This window comes from Ruditapes philippinarum, unplaced genomic scaffold (genome assembly GCF_026571515.1).
Source record: "Ruditapes philippinarum isolate M1 unplaced genomic scaffold, ASM2657151v2 ctg468_1_1_1_1, whole genome shotgun sequence".
Lineage (NCBI taxonomy): Eukaryota > Metazoa > Mollusca > Bivalvia > Venerida > Veneridae > Ruditapes > Ruditapes philippinarum.
Genome location: NW_026857880.1, coordinates 574405 through 596890, shown reverse-complemented (window position 1 = coordinate 596890; position 22486 = coordinate 574405). Strand labels below are relative to the sequence as shown.

At 33.2% G+C, this 22486-nt stretch overlaps 1 protein-coding gene and 1 long non-coding RNA gene across 2 annotated transcripts; one reads left to right on the top strand and one right to left on the bottom strand.

The window, feature by feature from the left end:
- The first annotated feature begins 5173 nt into the window (after nt 1–5173).
- LOC132751357 (organic cation transporter protein-like) lies at nt 5174–12568 on the top strand. The gene is made up of 10 exons (XM_060741521.1): nt 5174–5359; nt 6514–6733; nt 7385–7488; nt 7737–7891; nt 8633–8801; nt 9085–9315; nt 9774–9997; nt 10601–10782; nt 11094–11245; nt 12124–12568. Exons 1-10 carry the CDS (start codon nt 5217–5219, stop codon nt 12215–12217), a joined length of 1674 nt encoding a protein of 557 aa, XP_060597504.1. The 5' UTR covers nt 5174–5216; the 3' UTR covers nt 12218–12568.
- LOC132751358 (uncharacterized) lies at nt 12296–21584 on the bottom strand. The gene is made up of 2 exons (XR_009628673.1): nt 18982–21584; nt 12296–18686 (listed from the first exon to the last, which is right to left on the bottom strand). It is a non-coding gene; the product is annotated as an uncharacterized LOC132751358 (long non-coding RNA).
- Between the last annotated feature and the right edge of the window lie 902 nt (nt 21585–22486).

The window sequence follows — 22486 nt, the reverse complement described above, 5'->3', positions numbered from 1 at the left end:
ATTTATCTGCCTTTGTGCATACAAAAACATGAACATTATGTCTGTTTGTTTGTTTTACGGCGGACCAACGCAGTAGATCATTTATCTATCGTCAGGTGTAACAATTTCATAACAACACCAGGTTTCAGAAGACCACAATTATGTAAACACAATTATCCTGGATTACTACAAAGGAAAAGACATAGTATGTGGAGGAAAGTGTCTGATTATTATGATAGTTTCTTTAATATTTCCGACGTGTTATTTATTTCCTAAATAACATCTAACTTGTCAGATATGTTAATAATATGTTAACAACAACAACATTATCATTATCATCACCAATAATTATAACAACATCAACATCGTTCTCATCAGTTAACTTATTTTCTTGAAACTACATTTGGCAAAGAGAAAATCATTATCAAATAAAGTAATTTTACAACTGTATTTATTGAAACGCACGGTACTTTCACGAAAAAGGTAATTAAGATAAGTTATCATGTGCAATGATATAAATGGCACTTAATCGGTACACACATAATTTTACACATTTGTTTATCAATATATTTATAAAGCAATGATATGTTGAAACACAGATGAACATGGGAATACAAGAAAATAATAAAAAAAATCATTCAGTTCTTGTGTATTGTTTATGACACAATTAGCATGGATAAAAGGGATTATACTATTCTTATATCTGCTAATGAAGATATATGAATATAGGCCTATTTGAATTATTCAGTAAACCTTTATATTCAGACATGACTCTTGTGACATACCATAATACTTGTCACCGCTTATGTTCAGATTGTTAATAAACTTTAACTTATTATCAAAATGATTTAAAATATTTTTGATAAAGTCTAACAAACATTCAAGTTTAAAAAAATGATTATTTTAACCAAGATAAATGCTTATGTCGTGAATTTTTTTTTTTGAAAATGTATTAACAAGTATTATATTGTGAAGTGAACAAACAGTAATTTACACATTACAAACGACACTTACAATACACGTATATTGCATAACAACAACTTTAAATAAATAGAAAATAAAGAAAGAGATCATTATATGGAAAAAAACTTACTGCGTTACTCACGCAACTGCATAAGACAAACACTAGAAATGTGGTGATAAATACTACAAATTCATTCATAAATCGCACATTATATGTAAATCATTACTTGAATCTTAAATCTGTTTAATTTTTACCTGTCTTAATATTTTTGTACATTCTCTTAAAGTTTGATGGTAAGTTCTTGAAATATTTTGGCTCATCTTTAATACACAAACAATATACAACTTGTATGGAAACTGTTTGTTGTTTCATTATGTTGGATTTCAAATGTATTTTAACTGTAAAAGGTCGAACTTTAAAATTCTAAATGAATAATTTTTGAAAATAAAATCCATCTGCAAAATTAAAAAAAGGGTTTACCCCGGGTTTAAAAATTTTCTTACTGTAGAAAAAATTCGTTACTGTATTTTATTTTTCCCCCACTGCGTTTTTTAAAACCTTTTTTTACGAAAATTAGTTTTTAATACATGTAATCAAGCTTGTAAAATATGGAAAGAAGAACGTTTCCGACGATGGACGAAATAAACAAAGAATCTAAATTTAATGCACGAGAACTAACGAAAAGTAAATTTAAACTGGCGGTTAAGATAGCGCTGCTCCGAAATATTTGACAATTCATAAATATATTATTTACTTGGACGTTTTTGTGGTTTGTTTTGTTTGTTTTGTTTTCAAGTATTCTAGAAACTTTAAAGAATGTAGTTTTTTCTTGTTAGTTTTTATCTGTATGCAATTAAGTTTTTAAGTGACGTTAAACTTTCCATAAGTTTGTACACCTGCTTGCTTTCTGAATATGGTACTGGTCATGCAGTCGGTAAGCCAGCTTATTCTTGTTTAAAGTCATACAGATGCATTGAACATTACAGTGTATGTAGAAATTGCCACTTAGTCCAGGTCAAAGATTCTAGTCAAAGAGTAGATCACACTAACATCGGCTTAATTCTGTGTGAAGTTTGACAATTATGCAAATGAAATACTTTTTAAACTTCTGTTCTCGGTGATAAAAAAAAATAAATGATCAGCATGTGGTCAAAATCAATATTAAAAAGTAGCGACTCGTTTACGATGGATGATCTAAAATAGTATCTTTTTACTATCAATATATCAAACAAACTATTACAAACAAAACAACATCAAAACATAAATGGAAATATGAACAAAATATTCTTGCCAAAATAAATCATTCCATGAAAACTACACACAAAACAAAATAACCATTGTGGTGTGTCAGGCGCATGGCCATGCCGATTTTGTAATGTCGTTGACATTGTTACGTTGTTTACTGAATAACCCATGTGGACTTTTCTGCTGAGGTTACGCAGCACTAACGCTGTAATTATCATATGATGTTTTGTTAGCTTTATTTGGTTTGGGACAACATCAGGTGCCCTTGCGTGCATTATTTCAGGCGCCAATGGGACCATGAGCAAAGCAGCACGTTCTAAGTTATGAAAACTTTATCACATGAAAAAAAAAAAAAACCATTACGCTCGAATCAAAGCGGTGCCCCGGGGGAACCCCTCTTTTAAAATTTCTTTGTAATTTAAATATAAAATATAACGTACACCCAAAGTTAAATTAGGTCAGTTATTATAAAAAAGGTAACTTTTTTAAATTTAGTCTAAAATTTTTTTATCTATAAAGTTATTGCTTCTTTATGAAGATAGAACTGATACCTTTTGCTTTATAAAGACCAGAATCAGCTTCATTTGTACTGTCATCTGACTGGTGAGTGGATAAAAAAACATGTGGATTATAAATAAATATAAATTCTACACGATCGTAATTTGTTCAGCAAGTATTATTTGCGTCGCATTGTAAACAAATATAAATTATTCAGTAAGTAGAATTTGCGTCGCATTATAATATAAATTATTCACGATTGTATTTTGTTCAGCAAATAGAATCTGCATCGCATCGCATCAATTGTATCATAAATGAAATGTTATCAAATAATTTACATCATCTTTATCGAGCTTAGAATTTTTACTTTTTATGTTTGTTATTTTTTATATTTTATTAAGGACAGTGAGTCCTACTTTTTGTAAATATTTTTTTACAGATCATATATAATTTAGTAGTTAGAATAACGTAAAGTCATACACACGATCAATTGGGAATTTCGGCCCAAAATTAAAAAAATTTAAACCTTTTTTTTGCGATTTATGTTTTTTTTAAAAAAGCCTTGGGCATTGAACCCAAATCTATTTGTTAAAATGATTTTAGTATGAAATTTCGCCCCGCATACAGAAAAATTTTAATTCGTTAATATGTAAGTAAAACCTTTGTTTGTTGATGATTTTTTAAAGCCTTAATTTTGTTTAAATGATGTAAATACCCAAATTTGATATTCAGGTTAACAAAAAAGCCCCTTGTTAAAAAACCCCTGAAACGGGGATTTTTCCAATTGTATAATTTATGAAGGAATTTAATCATTATTTTAAAATTTGTAAAAATTGAATTTTAATTTACTTTTTGAACTTGGAAAGTTTTATTAATGTTAAAATTGAGTCTTATATTTGTGAAATGATTTCAGGTTTTTAGATAAAAAAATGTGCTGTAAAATTATGTGTGATTGATTGATTGATTTTCTGAAGACCGGGCGTCAAGAATAACCTACGAAAGTGCAAGCACTTATTTCCAGTATGGTCCTTACCTCAGCAGACTCTAGAGACAGCTATGAGACACAAGGGAATCCGGGAACAAGTCCCTAGCTCTAATTGAATAGATTCCTTGGTTCTTGTACATGCCCAGTGTATAGAAACTGATACATGCGAGGATCACCTGGATTTCGTACAAGTAAACCTCTAGTTAGGTGGGAAACACTGAAAGTGTTTCAGAAAAATCCCAAGGGTGTTACCCAGGATCGAACCCGGAACCTCAGGAGTGACAGTCAGTGATCTAACCGACTGAGCTATCGCGCCACCTAGTTTAAGATTTCTGACAGATTACATGACCGTGTTTTAACCGTTGCTTACCTAGAGACTCGGGTTCTATAGGCTTGTAGTCATACATTCAGGGTCATTAGACTCATATAACCTGTTTATATAACTTTCATTTGTGTGACGGTAAGGTGACATAACTCGGAACATCGAAAATATCTTATTTATCACATGCGCACTTGATAGTTGAATCATTTTGATGCCCCCTGATAACAAGAATATTTTGGATGTCATGTATGCTACCCTGGCAGGTCTACTGTTTTAAAATGTTATTCATTTGAACCGTCATTCATAAAACAGGAAATTATACCTTACGTGCAATTAAGTGTGACAATATAATTAGTTATATATCACTAAACTCACACGTTGAGGACGCATGTCATTAGTTAGCTTTATTTTAAAGAAAATTATCAGTAGAAAATAGGTAAAAAGGAAGCAAGAAAAAAGGAAAACAAATTCGGTACATCATAGGCAGAGTAAGGACTATCTGGAAGTGACGATGTTGCAGTTATTATCATTATTTACAAGCCTTACTTGTTTGTACTTAGTAACTTATCAAAATCTCGTTATGCCTCAGAGATTATTTTGTTTCTATTTCTCAAAAGATTTAAATGTTTAGTGTACTTTTATACTTTCCAAAACGTTTCTCATAGGCCAATCACCTGAACCATCTTCTTCGTATTTTGCCCTTGGAAATTAGTATAGTTATAGTGATTCATTGTTTTGTATGGAAGGCAAAATACTATTTTGTACAGAATGCCTTTTTATGACAAATCGTTTTACAGTTGTCGTTACATTCCATAGGCTACAAGTATCTGACATCCTCTAAAACTATTATTTAAACGTTGTAACATTCATGTTTTTATTTTCTAAAAAGCTACTTCTTTAGAAAGGGCAAACGGAATTTTTTTTCAAGTTTAAATAAATGTTTAATTTTAAACATTCAGTCGTTTCTGAGGCATATTGTGTCTATTAGCATGGATTAATTAAGTTGATGTTTACAGTTCTGAACTCGTTTCATTGCTTCAACGACATTGCCTCATTAAATCAGCATAACCCATTGAACAACATACGACCTAGAGATAACCTTTGGGAGAGAAAATAGTTTACACATAGATAGTGCAAACAAACATGTGTAAATCTAGTCAAAGATGTCATTGTAAGTATGTCACACATTGGGGCATTTAAACAGTTTGTTACAGCTTGAAACGATGCAATTTGATTTGATATACGAGGAAATAGGGGACTACGGGCGTTATCAAAGATGGGTTGTATGGACCTCAGCGTCAACGGGATTTTACTCTGGACTTCTTATACTTACATCATATTTTGTACTGGCTGTTCCGGAACATAGGTAATACTGTGAAGTCAGAATTTATTATATCAGGTATAGACGAGTATAAACAGATCAATTTGAATATATTACATGCAATAAAACTGTATCAACAGATTTTGCATAAAAGGAACGAGGTCAACTGAGGTCCAAAGTACATTTGTATTTATAAAAATTAGTTTTCTTACATCGATGAGCTGGGGAACTAAAAACAGAAAGCTATAATTTAAAAGATAATTAAGAAATATACACAGAAGTAAAATGAAAATCGTATCTGTGCAATTTGAGGAACGTTTTTAGATTTTGGGTCATTTGTCCTAATTAGCATAATCATCTTGGAAAAACGAAGTGAGCGAATGATTTGAAATTTTGCACAAAAGTTATTGGTCTAGACCTAGATCAAATGGAACATTAACCACGAAAACTTTCAGTCCCGTTATTTAAAAAAAAAACTCAGTGAAGTGAGTCACTTAGATATATTTTAAACAAGAGCCCATCTTTAGATTAATAATCGTCATTAAAGTTATATGAAAAGGTTAAATGACTTTTCACTTTTTGATTGAAGCAACAAAATTGTTTATTCAATTAATAAACCTATGAATCCATTTCAATTTTTCTTTAAGATGTCTCCAATATGGCTGCCAAAAACAATAAGTTTGAACGAAAAGTATGTTTAATACATTCACAAATTTTTATTGAATTTAGCTATTTCATTTTTTCAAATTTGTTGTAAATGTGTTTATTACTAATAAAAATTTACTTAAAATGATGTGTTTTACCAAAATTGCTCTCAAAATAGCCGCCAAAAGCACAAGAAGTGTATTAATTGTCATGTATAAATGTATAATCTATATACAAATACAATGCAGGTTACATCCTAGGAGACACAATCTTTACCCCTGCCAAATAAAACATGATGTAATGAAAAACAGACTAGGTATACCTAAGGTGCTTAGACAGCTCCAAGAAAGCACCAGGACCACCAGAACTGCAGCCTGGCTCGATTGCTTAAGGGTTTGGTCAACCAATCCGCTCATTATTTTTGCATTATCACACAGAAATACCCCACATTCTACATCGCAATTATCGGAATCGCAACGTTAGTCTTGAGAAAGATCCAATTGTATACAGCGCCAACAAACGCGTTGATTTAATTGCTTTCTGTTTCATTAAAGATGTGCAATTCCGGGCTTGGAGAATGATACGTTTGAGATACAAAATGACTATCATCGTGAAATCGTCAATAGAACAATACCCCTGGCGACACCTAGCGACGATTTCTACTACGATCAATGTCACTACAGGCTTGTTAATTATGATGGCCATGACATGATTGACAAATGTAATAAATGGGTCTATGACAAGTCAAAATTCACGACGTCTCTTGCTGCTGATGTAAGTACATGTATTTGAAGCAATATGCATTCCATCACAGTGCCTTAAGAAACAGTTACCCTTATACCTAAATTTGTCGTATTCCTGTCGTATATTGCAGGTGTTTGGGAGCTCGATAGTATGTTAAAACTAAACTTCTTAACAGTGGTAAAACTTCAATGTTGTATGTAAATATCTGCGTCTTTGTTTTGCCAAATTTATCAAAATTATTCTAAAAGGTTTTAGGCCAAAGGCAATGTCAACACCTTTTGGTTGGGTTTAACGTTGCACCAACACAGTATTGTTCAAATGGCGGCGTTCTAGCTTTACTGGTTGCAGAACACCTCGGGTGCCTCTTCGTGCATTTTTTCAGACACGCATGGGCATCTGAAATAGAACCACCTACGTTCCGTTACTAGCTTGCTAACTTCCTTATGAATCCACATTCCCTGTTTTTGTTTAAGTGTACATGTGTATTGTTTGTCAATGGTATACATTAGATTACATTTAGAGTACTTTGTCCAAACGTGTTTTGTAAGAACTCACATATCCTTTAAACATAACGAACGGATCAACGCTTACAAGACTGTGCTAAATACTCGTAAACAAATAACATGTTATGATAATTTATGAAATTGTATGTTTATCCTGAAAATTATAATTTAATTTTAGTTAGATATGGTTTGTGATGACACCATACTGAAGTCCAATGCACAGATGGTAAACTTTGCTGGAATATTTGTTGGTTCCCTTCTTACTGGCGTTATTTCAGATAAGTAAGACATTTGTAAAAAAACAAATCATTAGAAATTTCGTTCGAAAACAAGGAAAACAGTAATAAATGCATAGTGCAATTTTATTGTTGATACAAACAATGCAATTATACGACCAAGTTAAAACATTGCTGTACATCGATTTGGTTATAATACATTTAATGCGCGACAGATTTATCTTTTAAGTAAAAGTATATTACATACTTTGTAACCAAGAAACCGTTTATATTAATAAAAGAATACTGTTTCAGATTTGGACGGAAGCTTACAATGTGCACGTCGCTTACTCTCATTTTTGCATGTTCTCTTGGTATGGCATGGAGTCCAAACTATATTGTTTTCATCGTTCTAACATTCCTTGTTGGGTTTTTCAATGTTGGACAGTGGATGCCTTCATTTGTTATACGTAAGTTTCAGTTGTGATTTCCATTGCACACAAGCTCTTATTGAGACTTTAATCAAAATATTATGAAAAAAGTGGCTGTTAGAAATGGGAATTGTCTCCAACAAATAATATTTCTCTTAATCGAAATGGGAGAATATAAATATATTGAAATCCTATACCAGTAACATACAGTAAGATCTATACACTTAAATATCGTACATGTATTGTGAAATAGTCGATTGTTTGGAAAATATTTAGCTTTGAGCAAAGTTTATAGCTTTGGTCTCATGGTATCCAAATGGTCGACAAAAGGCATATGAGAGTGCAAAATTAAACCACATGGAAGGAAAAAATCCCCATGGGAGTGTTAAACCCAATAGGGATTTAAAAACCTCCCAACGGATGCTCATTATGCCTTCCTAGCACTCGGTTTCTTTTCTACATTTCTGAATTGTAAAATAGAATTCTTGTTTAACTCCGAACGGCATGGGTTTTTGTGGCCAAATGTATTCCTGAACTGCATTTAGAATAGTTAAAGCCATGTTTGAACAGTCTGGATTAGAAAAATAAATTTAAAAGCTGTTCTATTCAAATTACTTCTGATGCCTATAACATTATACAAAAAATGCAATATAGATAACTGTTGACTGACGCTCGATGTGTTTTCTTTACCATGGTTGTTTTATAAAGAGTTTCACTATGTTTTTGCATAACCATTACTTTTCATTCATTGATTTACAAACATGATTTATTTTTCGTTAGGGGTCGAGTTTGTTGGTCCACCAGAAAGACGATTTGCCGGATTTTTAGATTCCTTTTTCGCTTTATTTGGTCGCGTGGTTCTGACCGGTATGGCCTTTTACATACGAGATTGGAAAACGTTGCTGATAGTTGCCTCACTCCCAGGAATCCTCTACTTGCCGTTTTGGTTGTACGAAAACAATTTATTTTCATAAGTTTGTTATATTTCATTATATTTATAATAAAGGTAAAGGCATGTAGGTGATTCTTTTAAAAGATATTTTTTGGTTCAAAATGATATGATTTCTTTAACTTTGTTTGTGCGTTGAATAACAAAAAAACGTTTGATATGAATAAACTGTTCTAGTTTACCGTTCATACCTCTGAACCTATACATTTAAATGAGATTAAATGTAAAATAAATTGTATGTATGCCATAATGCATAATTATCTGTTTCTTTGCCGACTTTTAGAAAACAAGTGTTTCCCGAATCTCCGCGTTGGTTGTTTTCCCGCGGTAAAATTGAGGAAGGCAAACAAGTAATATACCGTTGGGCGAAATGGAACAAAATTCATCTACCTGACAGATTTTTCGAGAAGGTTCTAGCTGAGAAAGAAGAAGAAAAACAAGATGAAGGGAATTTGTGGAATTTGTTTTCATCCAAAGTTTTGGCTATACGGACTACACTGATTTTTATAATTTGGTAAGACTAGTAATAATAACCGATGTTTGTAAAATAACACATCCATTAATCGTTCCTTACAAAGTATCAGATTATTTTCTGCATAAAACAATTGTTTATAATTGACAGCACAACTTATAGGTAGAATTGTGTTGTTGTGCCATATCCCAAAGGATATCGTTAAATATCACAAATTATGGAATCATTAAAGGGCCTTCCAGTAATGTGGGAGAATGTCTTTTGAAAGTTATAAACACTTGTCTTTTTGACAAAAATTCATCTAACTAAAAACTTCAATGATTTTGAGAAAATGTGAAAAAAAGGTACTGGTACATCCATATACCACTTTAATTTATAGTTTTATACCTCAAATATTCTGTAGCTCTTGCAGCGGAAGTTTTCAATTCGTCTTTAGATATATTATTAAATCATACCTTATACGCTCATACATACTCATACTTACAACTATTTTATTTCAGGTTGAATGTTTGTTTAGGATACTATGGGCTTACATTTAACGCCGGTGATTTGGGAAGTGACCTTTATCTAAATTTCTTTTTACAAGCGCTTGTCGAGATACCGGCACTTATAATTTGTATTCTGATACTTGACAGAGTAGGGAGGAAACCCGTCTTGGTCGGTAGTATGTTTCTGGGTGGAACGGGTTGCCTAGCAACGATATTTACGTTGATTTATTTGCCAGGTGAATACTTATTCTTTATCTTTGCCGAGAGAAAAGGAAATTTGACAAAATAGTTTGTACATGCACATTCTCTTCAATCCGAGAAGACCATAGACACCTTGGTTGTGTCCATTAAATATATGTACAAGTTCCTTAATACTCCTTACTGTTATATGTTGAATTCATGACATTAAGAAAATGCGTTTATTACGAACACGTGAAGCGATTATTCTTTACCGATGTTTGACTGAAATATTTGTAAAGTTGCGTTCATCTGTACAAGAACTGTTTAATCTACATTAATTTGTATCAAAAGCTTCAAGAGCTGTGAAACCATGTTGCCCGACTAGAAACCGAAGACAGCGAAAGTGCATGCAATATACTATTTCACACAGCCATTTAAATGACTTAAAAAAGGTCACATGTTATAGAACCTTACATATTATGATCTCGGTTGTTTCTCCTTGAATTGAGATATATCTCTATCAGTTGCAGAGTACTGGAAAAAAAGAATGACATATCTCGGGTGTACGTCGACAATAATTTGAGTTTCTACCAATCTTAAGCCTCAATATCAATAAAAGTTATCTTTAAATATTAAAAGAACATGTTCGATCATTTCAGATAAGCCCGTTGCCACCACGATATTTGCGTTGGTAGGTAAAATGGGACTGGGTGGCGGATTTACTACACTGTATGTTTTCTCCGGTGAGCTATTTCCAACCGTTGTGCGTAATTCCGGTCTCGGTGCAAGCTCTTGCATGGCAAGAATTGGAGGGATGGTAGCTCCATACATTGCCGAATTAGTAAGTAACTTTCAAATACGAGTAAGTATCAGTTATATTTAAGTCGTACTTCTGAGTCACATCAGAACGTCTTGGTGGTCAACGGTAACTGATTTCAGATAATAAAAAAACAACAACAAAACAAACAAAAAAATAAGAAGAAAAATCAAAGGAAATAGTGTGAAAAACGAAATGATTATGAAAATACATAACTGAATACTATTTACTCATGCATGAAGGTTTTCCACATTTATGTAATCGTATTAAATTGGCAATACGACAATAGTAAGAATGTATTTCTGTAGCTTTAACAATTTTTACATCAATTTTAGGACAGTTTTGTGGACGGCAGGTATGGCAAAGCTCTGCCTCAAGTTGTGTTTGCAGTCTTGTCATTTGCTGCTGGAATAGCTGCATTATTTCTACCGGAAACGTTGAACCGGTTTCTTCCGGAAACGATCGAACAAGGAAAAGATTTTGGAAAGTAAAAATAGTTTTTCTTTGCTGATTCGATTGTGATCTCACTTCAAGTTTCTTCGGTTTTGAACTACATTTAATTCACATTTACTAACCTGGTACATAATTATTATATTTTATTTCCAAAAAGTTGTAATTGTCAATCGTATCCTCGTCTAAACGGAAACGATGGATTTGATTTTTAGATAAAAACCCCTCCCACCAAATAGTTAATTCTTCGATTATCCTTATTCCTCCGAAATGAAAAGGAAAACTGCAACGAACGTTCTCAAATGTATTTACATCAGATTCTAGTCTTATTTCTACTGATCTAAATATACGGGTCACTTTTCAGAGTGACGTCGGTATACTGACGTCATAACTTACGTCAAGAGTCCGCCTACGTTCTCTTTGCAATTACGTCATTTGGTAAAGCATTTAAAGTGACATTATGCCCATCAAACAGTATATAATGAGTGAACAGGTGAAAGTCAAAATAAGTTTATATTTTTGCCACAATTTTATAGTTTACTTGCAGGAATGATAAATAACTCGTGTGACCCCGAGGAAATTTCAATCAATATCCGTTATAAATTACCTGTACATTTCAGTAATGTTCAGTTTATCAAAAGAGTGGGGCAGTCTTTTTTATATTTTAGTAAGAATTCTATTTTTTCTCAAACATTTTCCAATATTAACTGTTGGTCAATCACCATTATAAAAGTCAATCTTTTGAAATATATAATCAATTCCACTCAACAATGGCAAAATGGGCATAATGTCACTTTAACAGCTATCGTTACTATAATTCTTAAAATCAAGTAAAATCTTGTCAGACGGCATTTTCTAAAATTAAACATTTACTTTGCTTTGGAGTACTAAACTTCAATTTGTGTTTCCTTTCAGAGAAGACAACGATAAGAAAGCAGTGGACAAAACCGAGGTTATTAATATTAAAACAATATCAGAGTCTACAGACATACAACACGGAACACAGTGATATAATTGTTGTCTTGGAGAGGCCATTAATTTTGATAACATGATATCAACTTTATCAAAAAATGAATAACACTAAAGATTGAAAATAAAATATTTTTATTTTTTATTGTTGACAACATCATGTGAACAAAAGTGGTTATACTCTATATAGTTATGTTAAATGCATAAAGGTAAGGCAAGATCTCAAATGGTATTATATAAATATAATTAAACACTCATAAAATATTGTTAGATATTAATAATAAACAAACGCTGTTTCCATATATCGTTACTCTTGCATTGTTTTTATTATCTAATCTAGCATTTGTTTTTCGTTGGGGTTTTACGTCGCTACACACTTTCCAGCTTGGTGGAAGAAGACCTAAGGTGTAACATCAAGAGTAGAAAAACCGACGAATCTAGCAACTCAAACTGGTACATAGAGCTATATACAAAAGCTGTCCTATCAGAAAAATGCCTGCCAAGAAAAATGCCCGCCAAGCGCATGCTTTCAGCTGGTATAAAGACAGGCAGTAACTCTGTAAAACATTCTGAACTGTATTGTAAGGGAAGTAACTCAAATATTACCAAACAATATCAAATGTCATACACTTGCTGTTATCAAAACATATCCTCCTTACATATTGTTTATCAGTAAAATGATAAATATATAGAAGTTAAACATTACAATACAATAAGTAACAAGGAAAATACAGACAGGTGCTTTAATTTAGTGCCATAGATAATTAGATATGTCACAAGCTGCCGTGTGTTACATTGTACATTGTATTACCTTTCGTCATGGAATTTATATATTTACACACATATCAGCAAAAACAACATAGACTGTATTCGAACCATACAAAGTGAAAACTTCTTTTTTTTAATTCAAGCATATAAATAACTGAAACAATAGGAATATATAAGTTAAAGCAATATAAAATATGTAAATAATACAACCAATAACTCTTTAACAAACAGATAAACATCAAAATAGTTATATCATATAACTAAATCACTTTAAACAAAAGATAATTAACTATATAAGAAACAAACTATTTGGTAATGAAATTTTGGCATATGCTTTTAAAAGGAAGTTAATTTTTTCTCATTTCCAAAGCTTTAATTCCTAAAGGGAGATCACTGAGGCAGTTTTGGCATGACGAGACTGGGAAAAATATGTTTCCGATATTTGTATAACAGTTGCTTGGACAAGCAGTTAACCTGTATGCAAATTTTCAGATCATTTCCCCACCCCGTTTTTTTAGCATAATCATTTTTAATGACCCTAAAATGAAAAGCATTGCAATGCATTTCACTCAAATAGGTTTTCACTCAAATTGGGCAAAGTAAGAATCCCACAAAAATCGATATCCCATTTAATACTGATTATATTTCTTTATTACCCATTGCAGATTTTTTGGTAAGTGCAGCACAAGATCATTGTAGGAATTTTAAATCATATGTTTATAAGACTTTTTACATCAGTGGAACTCTTTAAGACCAACTTCCATTGCCATAGCAACATTATATAAGAAAAGTACGTGACAGCATCTGCCTTAATGTTAAAATATCTGGTATATTTTATATTATCATGCACTACATGGCTTTATGATAAGAAATCATGTTTTACAATCTTATTTAACAATGTTACAGTAGTTAAAATACACAAATAGTTGAATAGGAAATTACTATTCTATTCCTTATCAGAAATCATATCTGTTTTGTTTTTTTTAATTTCACAAAATTTCTCAAACTAAACAAAAAAGTTTATTTTGTTAAAGAAGTTGTCAAAAGTCAAAATCAGCATGGACGCTCGCATAGACTGTAATAATACTTTATTTTATTTTGGTGCTGTAATATTTGAATTTTTACCCCTGAAAAATAGGTATTTTTTTTAAATTTAATTTATTGTAAGCAATATATAAAGCATCTACAGTTTCTATGCTAAAGATGGTATAATTGAGGTTTAATAACATTATTTCTGTTTAGCTTGCTAAACATAATCAGATAGAAATACTCAAACAAAATGCTGTTCTATTCAAGATTGTCATTACGTGTATATAATAAATTCTATAAATATACATTCTCCCTATTTCTACATGTATTTAATGCAATAACCGATAAAGGTGTACCATTAAATCTTAAGCAATTAACCTAGTATAAGCTACTGTACAAACATAGGATTACTAATTACTCCAATTATTTTTAACAGGGAAATAATAAGCTTGGTTTGTACCTTCACTTAAGCTAATTACGACCCACCCTTTCCCTCAAAATAACCAGAAACTTTTGAGTTCTGTATAACTACAATTGCCAAATTTAAATGACGAATAGTGATAAAATAAATTATCTATACAGTGAGCTAAATGGTGTACAAAATACATGTATATATACAGCTATAAAGCTTACATATATATTAACATATTTATAGAAACTAATATAACAGGTTAAAAATAACAAAAACAATTAGAGTGACTAGACAATTAACTTAATAAATTTGATTATAATAATAAAAAAATATAAACAAGATATGTTTGTAAAACATGTATGCCCCCTATCAGCAGCCAATTAGTCATGTGATAAGGTTATTATGCATGACTTCTGACCCAGTGATCAAACAATTAATAAGGGTTATAAAGTATCTACTGGTCATGACCTTGACCTTTGACCCCTTGACCCAAAACTCAATAGGGGTCATCTGCTGGTCACGAACAATCATCAAACAAAGTTTGAAGTTCCTAGGCCTAGGCGTTTTTAGTAAATTGATCAGAAACTGTTTTTACCTACAAGGTCAATGTGACCTTGACCTTTGACCCCTTGACCCCAAAATCAATAGGGGTCATCTGCTGGTCATGACCAATCACCATGCCAAGTTTGAAGTTCTTAGGCCTAAGGGTTCTCTTATTATTGATCGGAAACCGTTTTAACATACAAGGTCAATGTGACCTTGACCTTTGACCCCAAAATCAATAGGGGTCATCTGCTGGTCATGACCAATCACCATGCCAAGTTTGAAGTTTCTAGGCCGAAGCGTTCTTTAGTTATTGATCAGAAACCGTTTTTACTTACAAGGTCATTGTGACCTTGACCTTTGACCCCTTGATCCCAAAATCAATAGGAGTAATCTGCTGGTCATGACAAATCACCATACCAAGTTTGAAGTTCCTAGGCCTAAGCGTTCTTGAATTATTGATCAGAAACCGTTTTTACTTAAAAGGTCAATGTGACCTTGACCTTTGACCCCTTCACCTAAAACTCAATAGGGTCATCTGCTGGTCATGACCAATCATCACACAAAGTTTGAAGTTCCTAGGCCTAAGCGTTTTTAGTTAATTGATCGGAAACCGTTTTTACCTACAAGGTCAATGAGACCTTGACCTTTGACCCCTTGACCCCAAAATCAATAGGTCATCTGCTGGTCATGACCAATCACCATACCAAGTTTGAAGTTCCTAGGCATAAGGGTTCTTAAGTTATTGATCGGAAAGCATTTTTACGTACAATGTCAATGTGACCTTGCCCTTTAACCCCTTAACCCCAAAATCAATAGGGGTCATCTGCTGGTCATGACCAATCACCATACCAAGTTTGAAGTTCCTAGGCCTAAGGGTTCTTTAGTTATTGATCGGAAACCGTTTTTACCTAAGAGGTCAATGTGACCTTGACCTTTGACCCCTAGACCCCAAAATCAATAGGGGTCATCTACTGATCATGACCAATCACCATCTCAAGTTTGAAGTCCCTAGGCCTAAGGGTTCTTTCATTATTGATCGGAAACCGTTTTTACCTACAAGGTCAATGTGACCTTGACCTTTGACCCCTTAACGCCAAAATCAATAGGGGTCATCTGATTGGTCATAACCAATCACCATACCAAGTTTGAAGTTCCTAGGCCTAAGGGTTCTTTTGTTATTGATCAGAAACTGTTTTTAATTAAAAGGTCAATGTGACCTTGACCTTTCACCCCTTGACCCCAAAATCTATACGGGTTATCTACTGATCATGACCAATCACCATACCAAGTTTGAAGTTCCTAGGCCTTAAGGTTCTTTAGTTATTGATCGATAACCGTTTTTACCTACAAGGTCAATGTGACCTTGACCTTTGACCCCTTGACCCCAAAATCAATAGGGGTCATCTACTGATCATGACCAATCACCATACCAAGTTTGAAGTTCCTAGGCCTAAGGGTTCTTTTGTTATTGATCAGAAACCGTTTTTACCTACAAGGTCAATGTGACCTTGACCTTTGACCCCTTAACGCCAAAATCAATAGGGGTCATCTGATTGGTCATAACCAATCACCATACCAAGTTTGAAGTTCCTAGGCCTTAAGGTTCTTTAGTTATTGATCGGAAACCGTTTTTGCTTTCAAGGTCAATGTGACCTTGACCTTTGACCCCTTGACTCCAAAATCAATAGGGGTCATCTACTGGTCATGACCAATCACCATCCCAAGTTTGAAGTTCCTAGGCCTTAAGGTTCTTTAGTTATTGATCAGAAACCGTTTTTGCTTACAAGGTCAATGTGACCTTGACCTTTGACCCCTTGACCCCAAAATCAATAGGGGTCATCTACTGATCATGACCAATCACCATACCAAGTTTGAAGTTCCTAGGCCTTAAGGTTCTTTAGTTATTGATCGGAAACCGTTTTTGCTTTTAAGGTCAATGTGACCTTGACCTTTCACCCCTTGACCCCAAAATCTATACGGGTTATCTACTGATCATGACCAATCACCATACCAAGTTTGAAGTTCCTAGGCCTTAAGGTTCTTTAGTTATTGATCGATAACCGTTTTTACCTACAAGGTCAATGTGACCTTGACCTTTCACCCCTTGACCCCAAAATCTATACGGGTTATCTACTGATCATGACCAATCACCATACCAAGTTTGAAGTTCCTAGGCCTTAAGGTTCTTTAGTTATTGATCGGAAACCGTTTTTACCTACAAGGTCAATGTGACCTTGACCTTTGACCCCTTGACCCCAAAATTAATAGGGGTCATCTACTGATCATGACCAATCACCATACCAAGTTTGATGTTCCTAAGCCTTAAGGTTCTTTAGGTATTGATCGGAAACTGTTTTTACCTACAAGGTCAATGTGACCTTGACCTTTGACCCCTTGACCCCAAAATCAATAGGGGTCATCTACTGGTCATGACCAATCACCATACCAAGTTTGAAGTTCCTAGGCCTTAAGGTTCTTTAGTTATTGATCAGAAACCGTTTTTGCTTACAAGGTCAATGTGACCTTGACCTTTGACCCCTTGACCCCAAAATCAATAGGGGTCATCTACTGATCATGACCAATCACCATACCAAGTTTGAAGTTCCTAGGCCTTAAGGTTCTTTAGTTATTGATCGGAAACCGTTTTTGCTTTTAAGGTCAATGTGACCTTGACCTTTGACCCCTTGACCCCAAAAATCAATAGGGGTCATCAACTGGTCATGACTAATCACCATACCAAGTTTGAAGTTCCTAGGCCTTAAGGTTCTTTAGTTATTGATCAGAAACTGTTTTTGCTTTCAAGGTCAATGTGACCTTGACCTTTGACCCCTTGACTCCAAAATCAATAGGGGTCATCTACTGGTCATGACCAATCACCATCTCAAGTTTGAAGTTCCTAGGCCATAAGGTTCTTTAGTTATTGATCGGAAACCGTTTTTGCTTTCAAGGTCAATGTGACCTTGACCTTTGACCCCTTGACCCCAAAATCAATAGGGGTCATCTACTGGTCATGACCAATCACCATACCAAGTTTGAAGTTCCTAGGCCTTAAGGTTCTTTAGTTATTGATCGGAAACCGTTTTTGCTTTCAAGGTCAATGTGACCTTGACCTTTGACCCCTTGACCCCAAAATCAATAGGGGTCATCTACTGGTCATGACCAATCACCATACCAAGTTTGAAGTTCCTAGGCCTAAGGGTTCTTTAGTTATCACTCGGAAACCATTTGGTCTACGGACCGACGGACCGACAAGTGCAAAGCAATATACCCCCTTTTTTTCAAAATGGGGGCATAATTATATAAAAGCTATACACGAGCACCTAACACTTAAATTAATAGCTAGCTAATCTAACTTTACAATTCGATTCTTTTACCTAGGATAATTATGTTTTGTAACATATTTCAATTGTGGTATGTGACCTTGTATAATTGTGTTCTGTAACTTAAAATGATTGAGTTTTATAAACTATAGTACAAATGTATGATTGTGTTCCGATCATTAATTTGTATTCTGATACCTAGTTTGTATTTTGAAACATAGTTTGTATTCTAAAACCTATGATCTACCCTGTGTTCTATAACCTACTTTGTATTGTGAAACATGCAACCTAGTAAGTGTTCTGTAACTGAGTGTGTGGTGTGTTCTGTAAAATAACTTGTGTTCTGGAGTCAATAACCTTTTTTGCTTTTCTATGACCTAGTTTGTGCAATGTAACCTATTTGGTGTTCTGTAAACTATTTTGTGTTCTGTAGCCTAGTTTGTGTTCTGAAACCTAGTATTTAGTATGACCTAGTTATGTGTTCTGAAACCTAGTATTTAGTATGACCTAGCTATGTGTTCTGAAACTTAGTATTTAGTATGATCTAGTTATGTGTTCTGAAACCTAGTATTTAGTATGACCTAGTTATGTGTTCTGAAACCTAGTATTTAGTATGACCTAGCTATGTGTTCTGAAACTTAGTATTTAGTATGACCTAGTTATGTGTTCTGAAACCTAGTATTTAGTATGACCTAGTTATGTGTTCTGAAACTTAGTATTTAGTATGACCTAGTTATGTGTTCTGAAACCAAGTTTGTGTTTCATAACAAAGTTTGTGTTCGTATCCTAGTTTATGTTCCATTATCTAGTTTGTATTCTGTAACACAGTTTGTGTTCAATAACTTAGTTTGTATTATGTTACCTAGTTTGTGTTCTTCTACCTCATTTGTATTATGTAACCTGTAACTTGGAAGCTGTTACTAATTGATGAAAACCCTAATAGCTCCTCTGTGCATTTATCAACATTTTCAATAATTATTATGAACAATAAATATGAAACATTTCAAAACAAGAAAAAAGAATCATCACCAAAATTTAATTAAGAATAAAAACAATCAATAGATATAATCAACATTACACCTTTCCCAACAATTAACTTTATATACAAACTAAACACTTCTCCAAAGTTGGAAGACAACACTTTGGCATTTGAAATATATATATATATTCAAATTATATTATGACTTTTATACTAAATGTATGAGAAATAAAAGCATGTTTTATTTCAAATGTGGCATCAACACAATGGATGAAGCCCTTAAAGCATAAAGATACAGATATGTTCTTCAATGACATCACAAAACTCCAAAGGGAGCTAATAGAAATAGTTGACTAAAATACTTACAGTTTTTGATAGTCAAACAAGAACAATGTGCAAAGTGAGCTAATAGAAATAATTGGCTCTAACATTTACAGCTTTAGATAGAAAAATCAAAAACAATGTAGAATATTTCTTATAATCATATACAACTCATACAAGAGGTATGGGCCTTGGTAAAATCTGTGAAATAATGATTGAAGTTTTAAGAGAATATGTTAATATCAATTAAGAATTGAAGTTGCACACACAATCAAAACCAAGTGTTGCACCTATTGTCTAATCAATTATTGGCAAGTGTTATACCAATATCTATTGGCCGATATAAGACCTGGGGTGTCTAACAAGACACATTGAAAAAAAGACTTCAAGCTATAACTTAAATGAAATAAACTAGTTTAGTATAAAGATAATTTGCAACACTTAACATTTATATATATATAGCCTTGTCTTAAACCATATTTTATAACATAGATATGTTTGAGCAAAGATGTTAAAAAAATTCATCTGTAATATGAACACTTTAAGAAATTATGCATTTTTTATTTTTAGAATTAACAATAAAATTAAGAATATTACATAGATTCAAATTTCATATCACTTAAAAATAATCAACAATACTATTAAACAGTCATTAATAACATCTTTGAACACATATAACTAAAAAAATTTTTATCAAACACTGGAAAAAAAATTGTTAAGTCAAGTAGACTAAAAATATATATCAGATATAAATTTAAGTAATTCTGATATGTTTTCTGTTTATTTTACAGAAGTTATGAGATCAATGGAGGCAAATTTTCAGCCCAAAATCTCTATATTATTACCTCTTCTTGTCTTACATAAAATAGTAAAAAAAAATTGGAGACAGCCTGAGATTATGGCACAGTTTGATTTGATTTGAAAAGGTCATAATCCTTATATAGCTAGCACATGTAGCAGAGTTGATAAAGTATATAGGACCCCCTTTTTTACTAGCGTAATGTTTCCATTTAATGGCTTAATAACACTTCAGTGCCTTTTGTTAATGTGATAAATATATTTATGTTTGCTATTATTATAAAAAAAGTAATCATTATAAATGTTTGATGAACACAGTTGATAATGTAACTAAAAATATAAATAACTATCTTCTTGTTAAAGGTATATAAACAAATCAAGAACAGGAAATAAAATGGTATTTTTGAACGTTAATCAAGTTACTAATAATGTCTCAAACCTAGAAAATAATTAAACATGATGAATATTTTAACCATAAAAACAAGATTGCATTTGAGAAAAATGCTATGCCACCGCATTAATACCTAAGCTCTAGGCCTTTTGGGCATTTACAAGAAGGTATTTTAAGTTTTTGAAGCCTTGTACCTTGTACCTACAGACAATAAGATTTTTTTATTTTTTACTATATGTATAATTATATTTGAAAATCAATGACCCCCGGGGCGGGGGCAATTTTGACCCCAGGGCTATAATTTGAACAATCTTGCTAGAGGTTCACTACACAATGTTTCATGCAAAATATCTAACCTCTAGCATTTGTCAATTGCTAGAAGAAATTTTTTTAAAGTTTTTACTATATACATATAACGAAAACCAATGACCCCCGGGGCAGGGCCGATTTTGACCCCAGGGCTATAATTTGAACAATCTGGGTAGAGGTCTACAACACAATGCCTTATGCTCTAGGCCTTTTGGGTCTTTACAAGTAGGTATTTTAAAGTTTTTACTATATGTACATATAGTGAAAATCAATGACCCCCGGGGCGGGGCCGATTTTGACCCTAGGGCTATAATTTGAACAATCTTGGTAGAGGTCTACCAGGCAATGCCTTATGCAAAATATCTAAGCTCTAGGCTATTTGGGTCTTTACAATAAGGTATTTTAAGTTTTTACTAGATGTACATATAGTGAAAATCAATGACCCCGGGGCAGGGCCGATTTTGACCCCAGGGCTATAATTTGAACAATCTTGGTAGAGGTCTACCAGAAAATGCCTTATGCAAAATATCTAAGCTCTAGGCAGTGTGGGTCTGTACAAGAGGATTTTTTTAATTTATTCTTATCATTTCTTTTGGTTGCCATGGCAACCAGATTTCTGCATGGAATCAAATTTTTTGAACAACTATGGAAACCCTTCACCCAAGGAACAATCCTGCTAAGTTTGGTTGAAATTGGACAAGTGGTTTTTCACAAGAAGATTTTTTACGTTCACTATATAATCTAATATAACAATGACCCCCGGGGCGGGGCCTATTTTGACCTCAGGGCTATAATTTGAACAATGTTGGTAGAGGTCTACCAGACAATGCCTTATGCAAAATATCTAAGCTCTAGGCTATTTGGTCTTTACAATAAGGTATTTTAAGTTTTTTACTATATGTACATATAGTGAAAATCAATGACCCCGGGGCGGGGCCGATTTTGACCCCAGGGCTATAATTTGAACAATCTTGGTAGAGGTCTACCAGACAATGCCTTATGCAAAATATCTAAGCTCTAGGCCTTTTGGGTCTTTACAAGAAGGTTTTTTAAATTTGTTCTTATAATTCCTTTTGGTTGCCATGGCAACCAGATTTCTGCATGGAATGAAATTCTTTGAACAACTTTGGAAGCCCTTCACCCAAGGATCAATCCTGCCAAGTTTGGTTGAAATTGGACTACTGGTTTTTTCACAAGAAGATTTTTAAGTTCACTATATAATCTATATAACACACACACACACACACACACACACACACACAAACAAACACACACACACACAGGTGAATCGCTATATGCCACCGCATCGCAGATGCTGCGGTGGCATAATAACTTAATATCCATGTTTAGAATGAAAACAATACCCTTTAGAACATGATTTGTAATCAATGCTCCCAGGTTGTAACACAGGGGCCTCTAATACACAATACATGGAT

Excerpts from the sequence above, each read along its gene's own strand:
- LOC132751357 (XM_060741521.1), top strand. The coding sequence starts at position 5,217 with ATGCAATTTGATTTGATATACGAGGAAATAGGGGACTACGGGCGTTAT. Across the intron at positions 7,489-7,736 it reads ACTGGCGTTATTTCAGATAA|ATTTGGACGGAAGCTTACAA; the intron begins GTAAGACATTTG and ends ATACTGTTTCAG. Across the intron at positions 9,316-9,773 it reads ACACTGATTTTTATAATTTG|GTTGAATGTTTGTTTAGGAT; the intron begins GTAAGACTAGTA and ends ATTTTATTTCAG.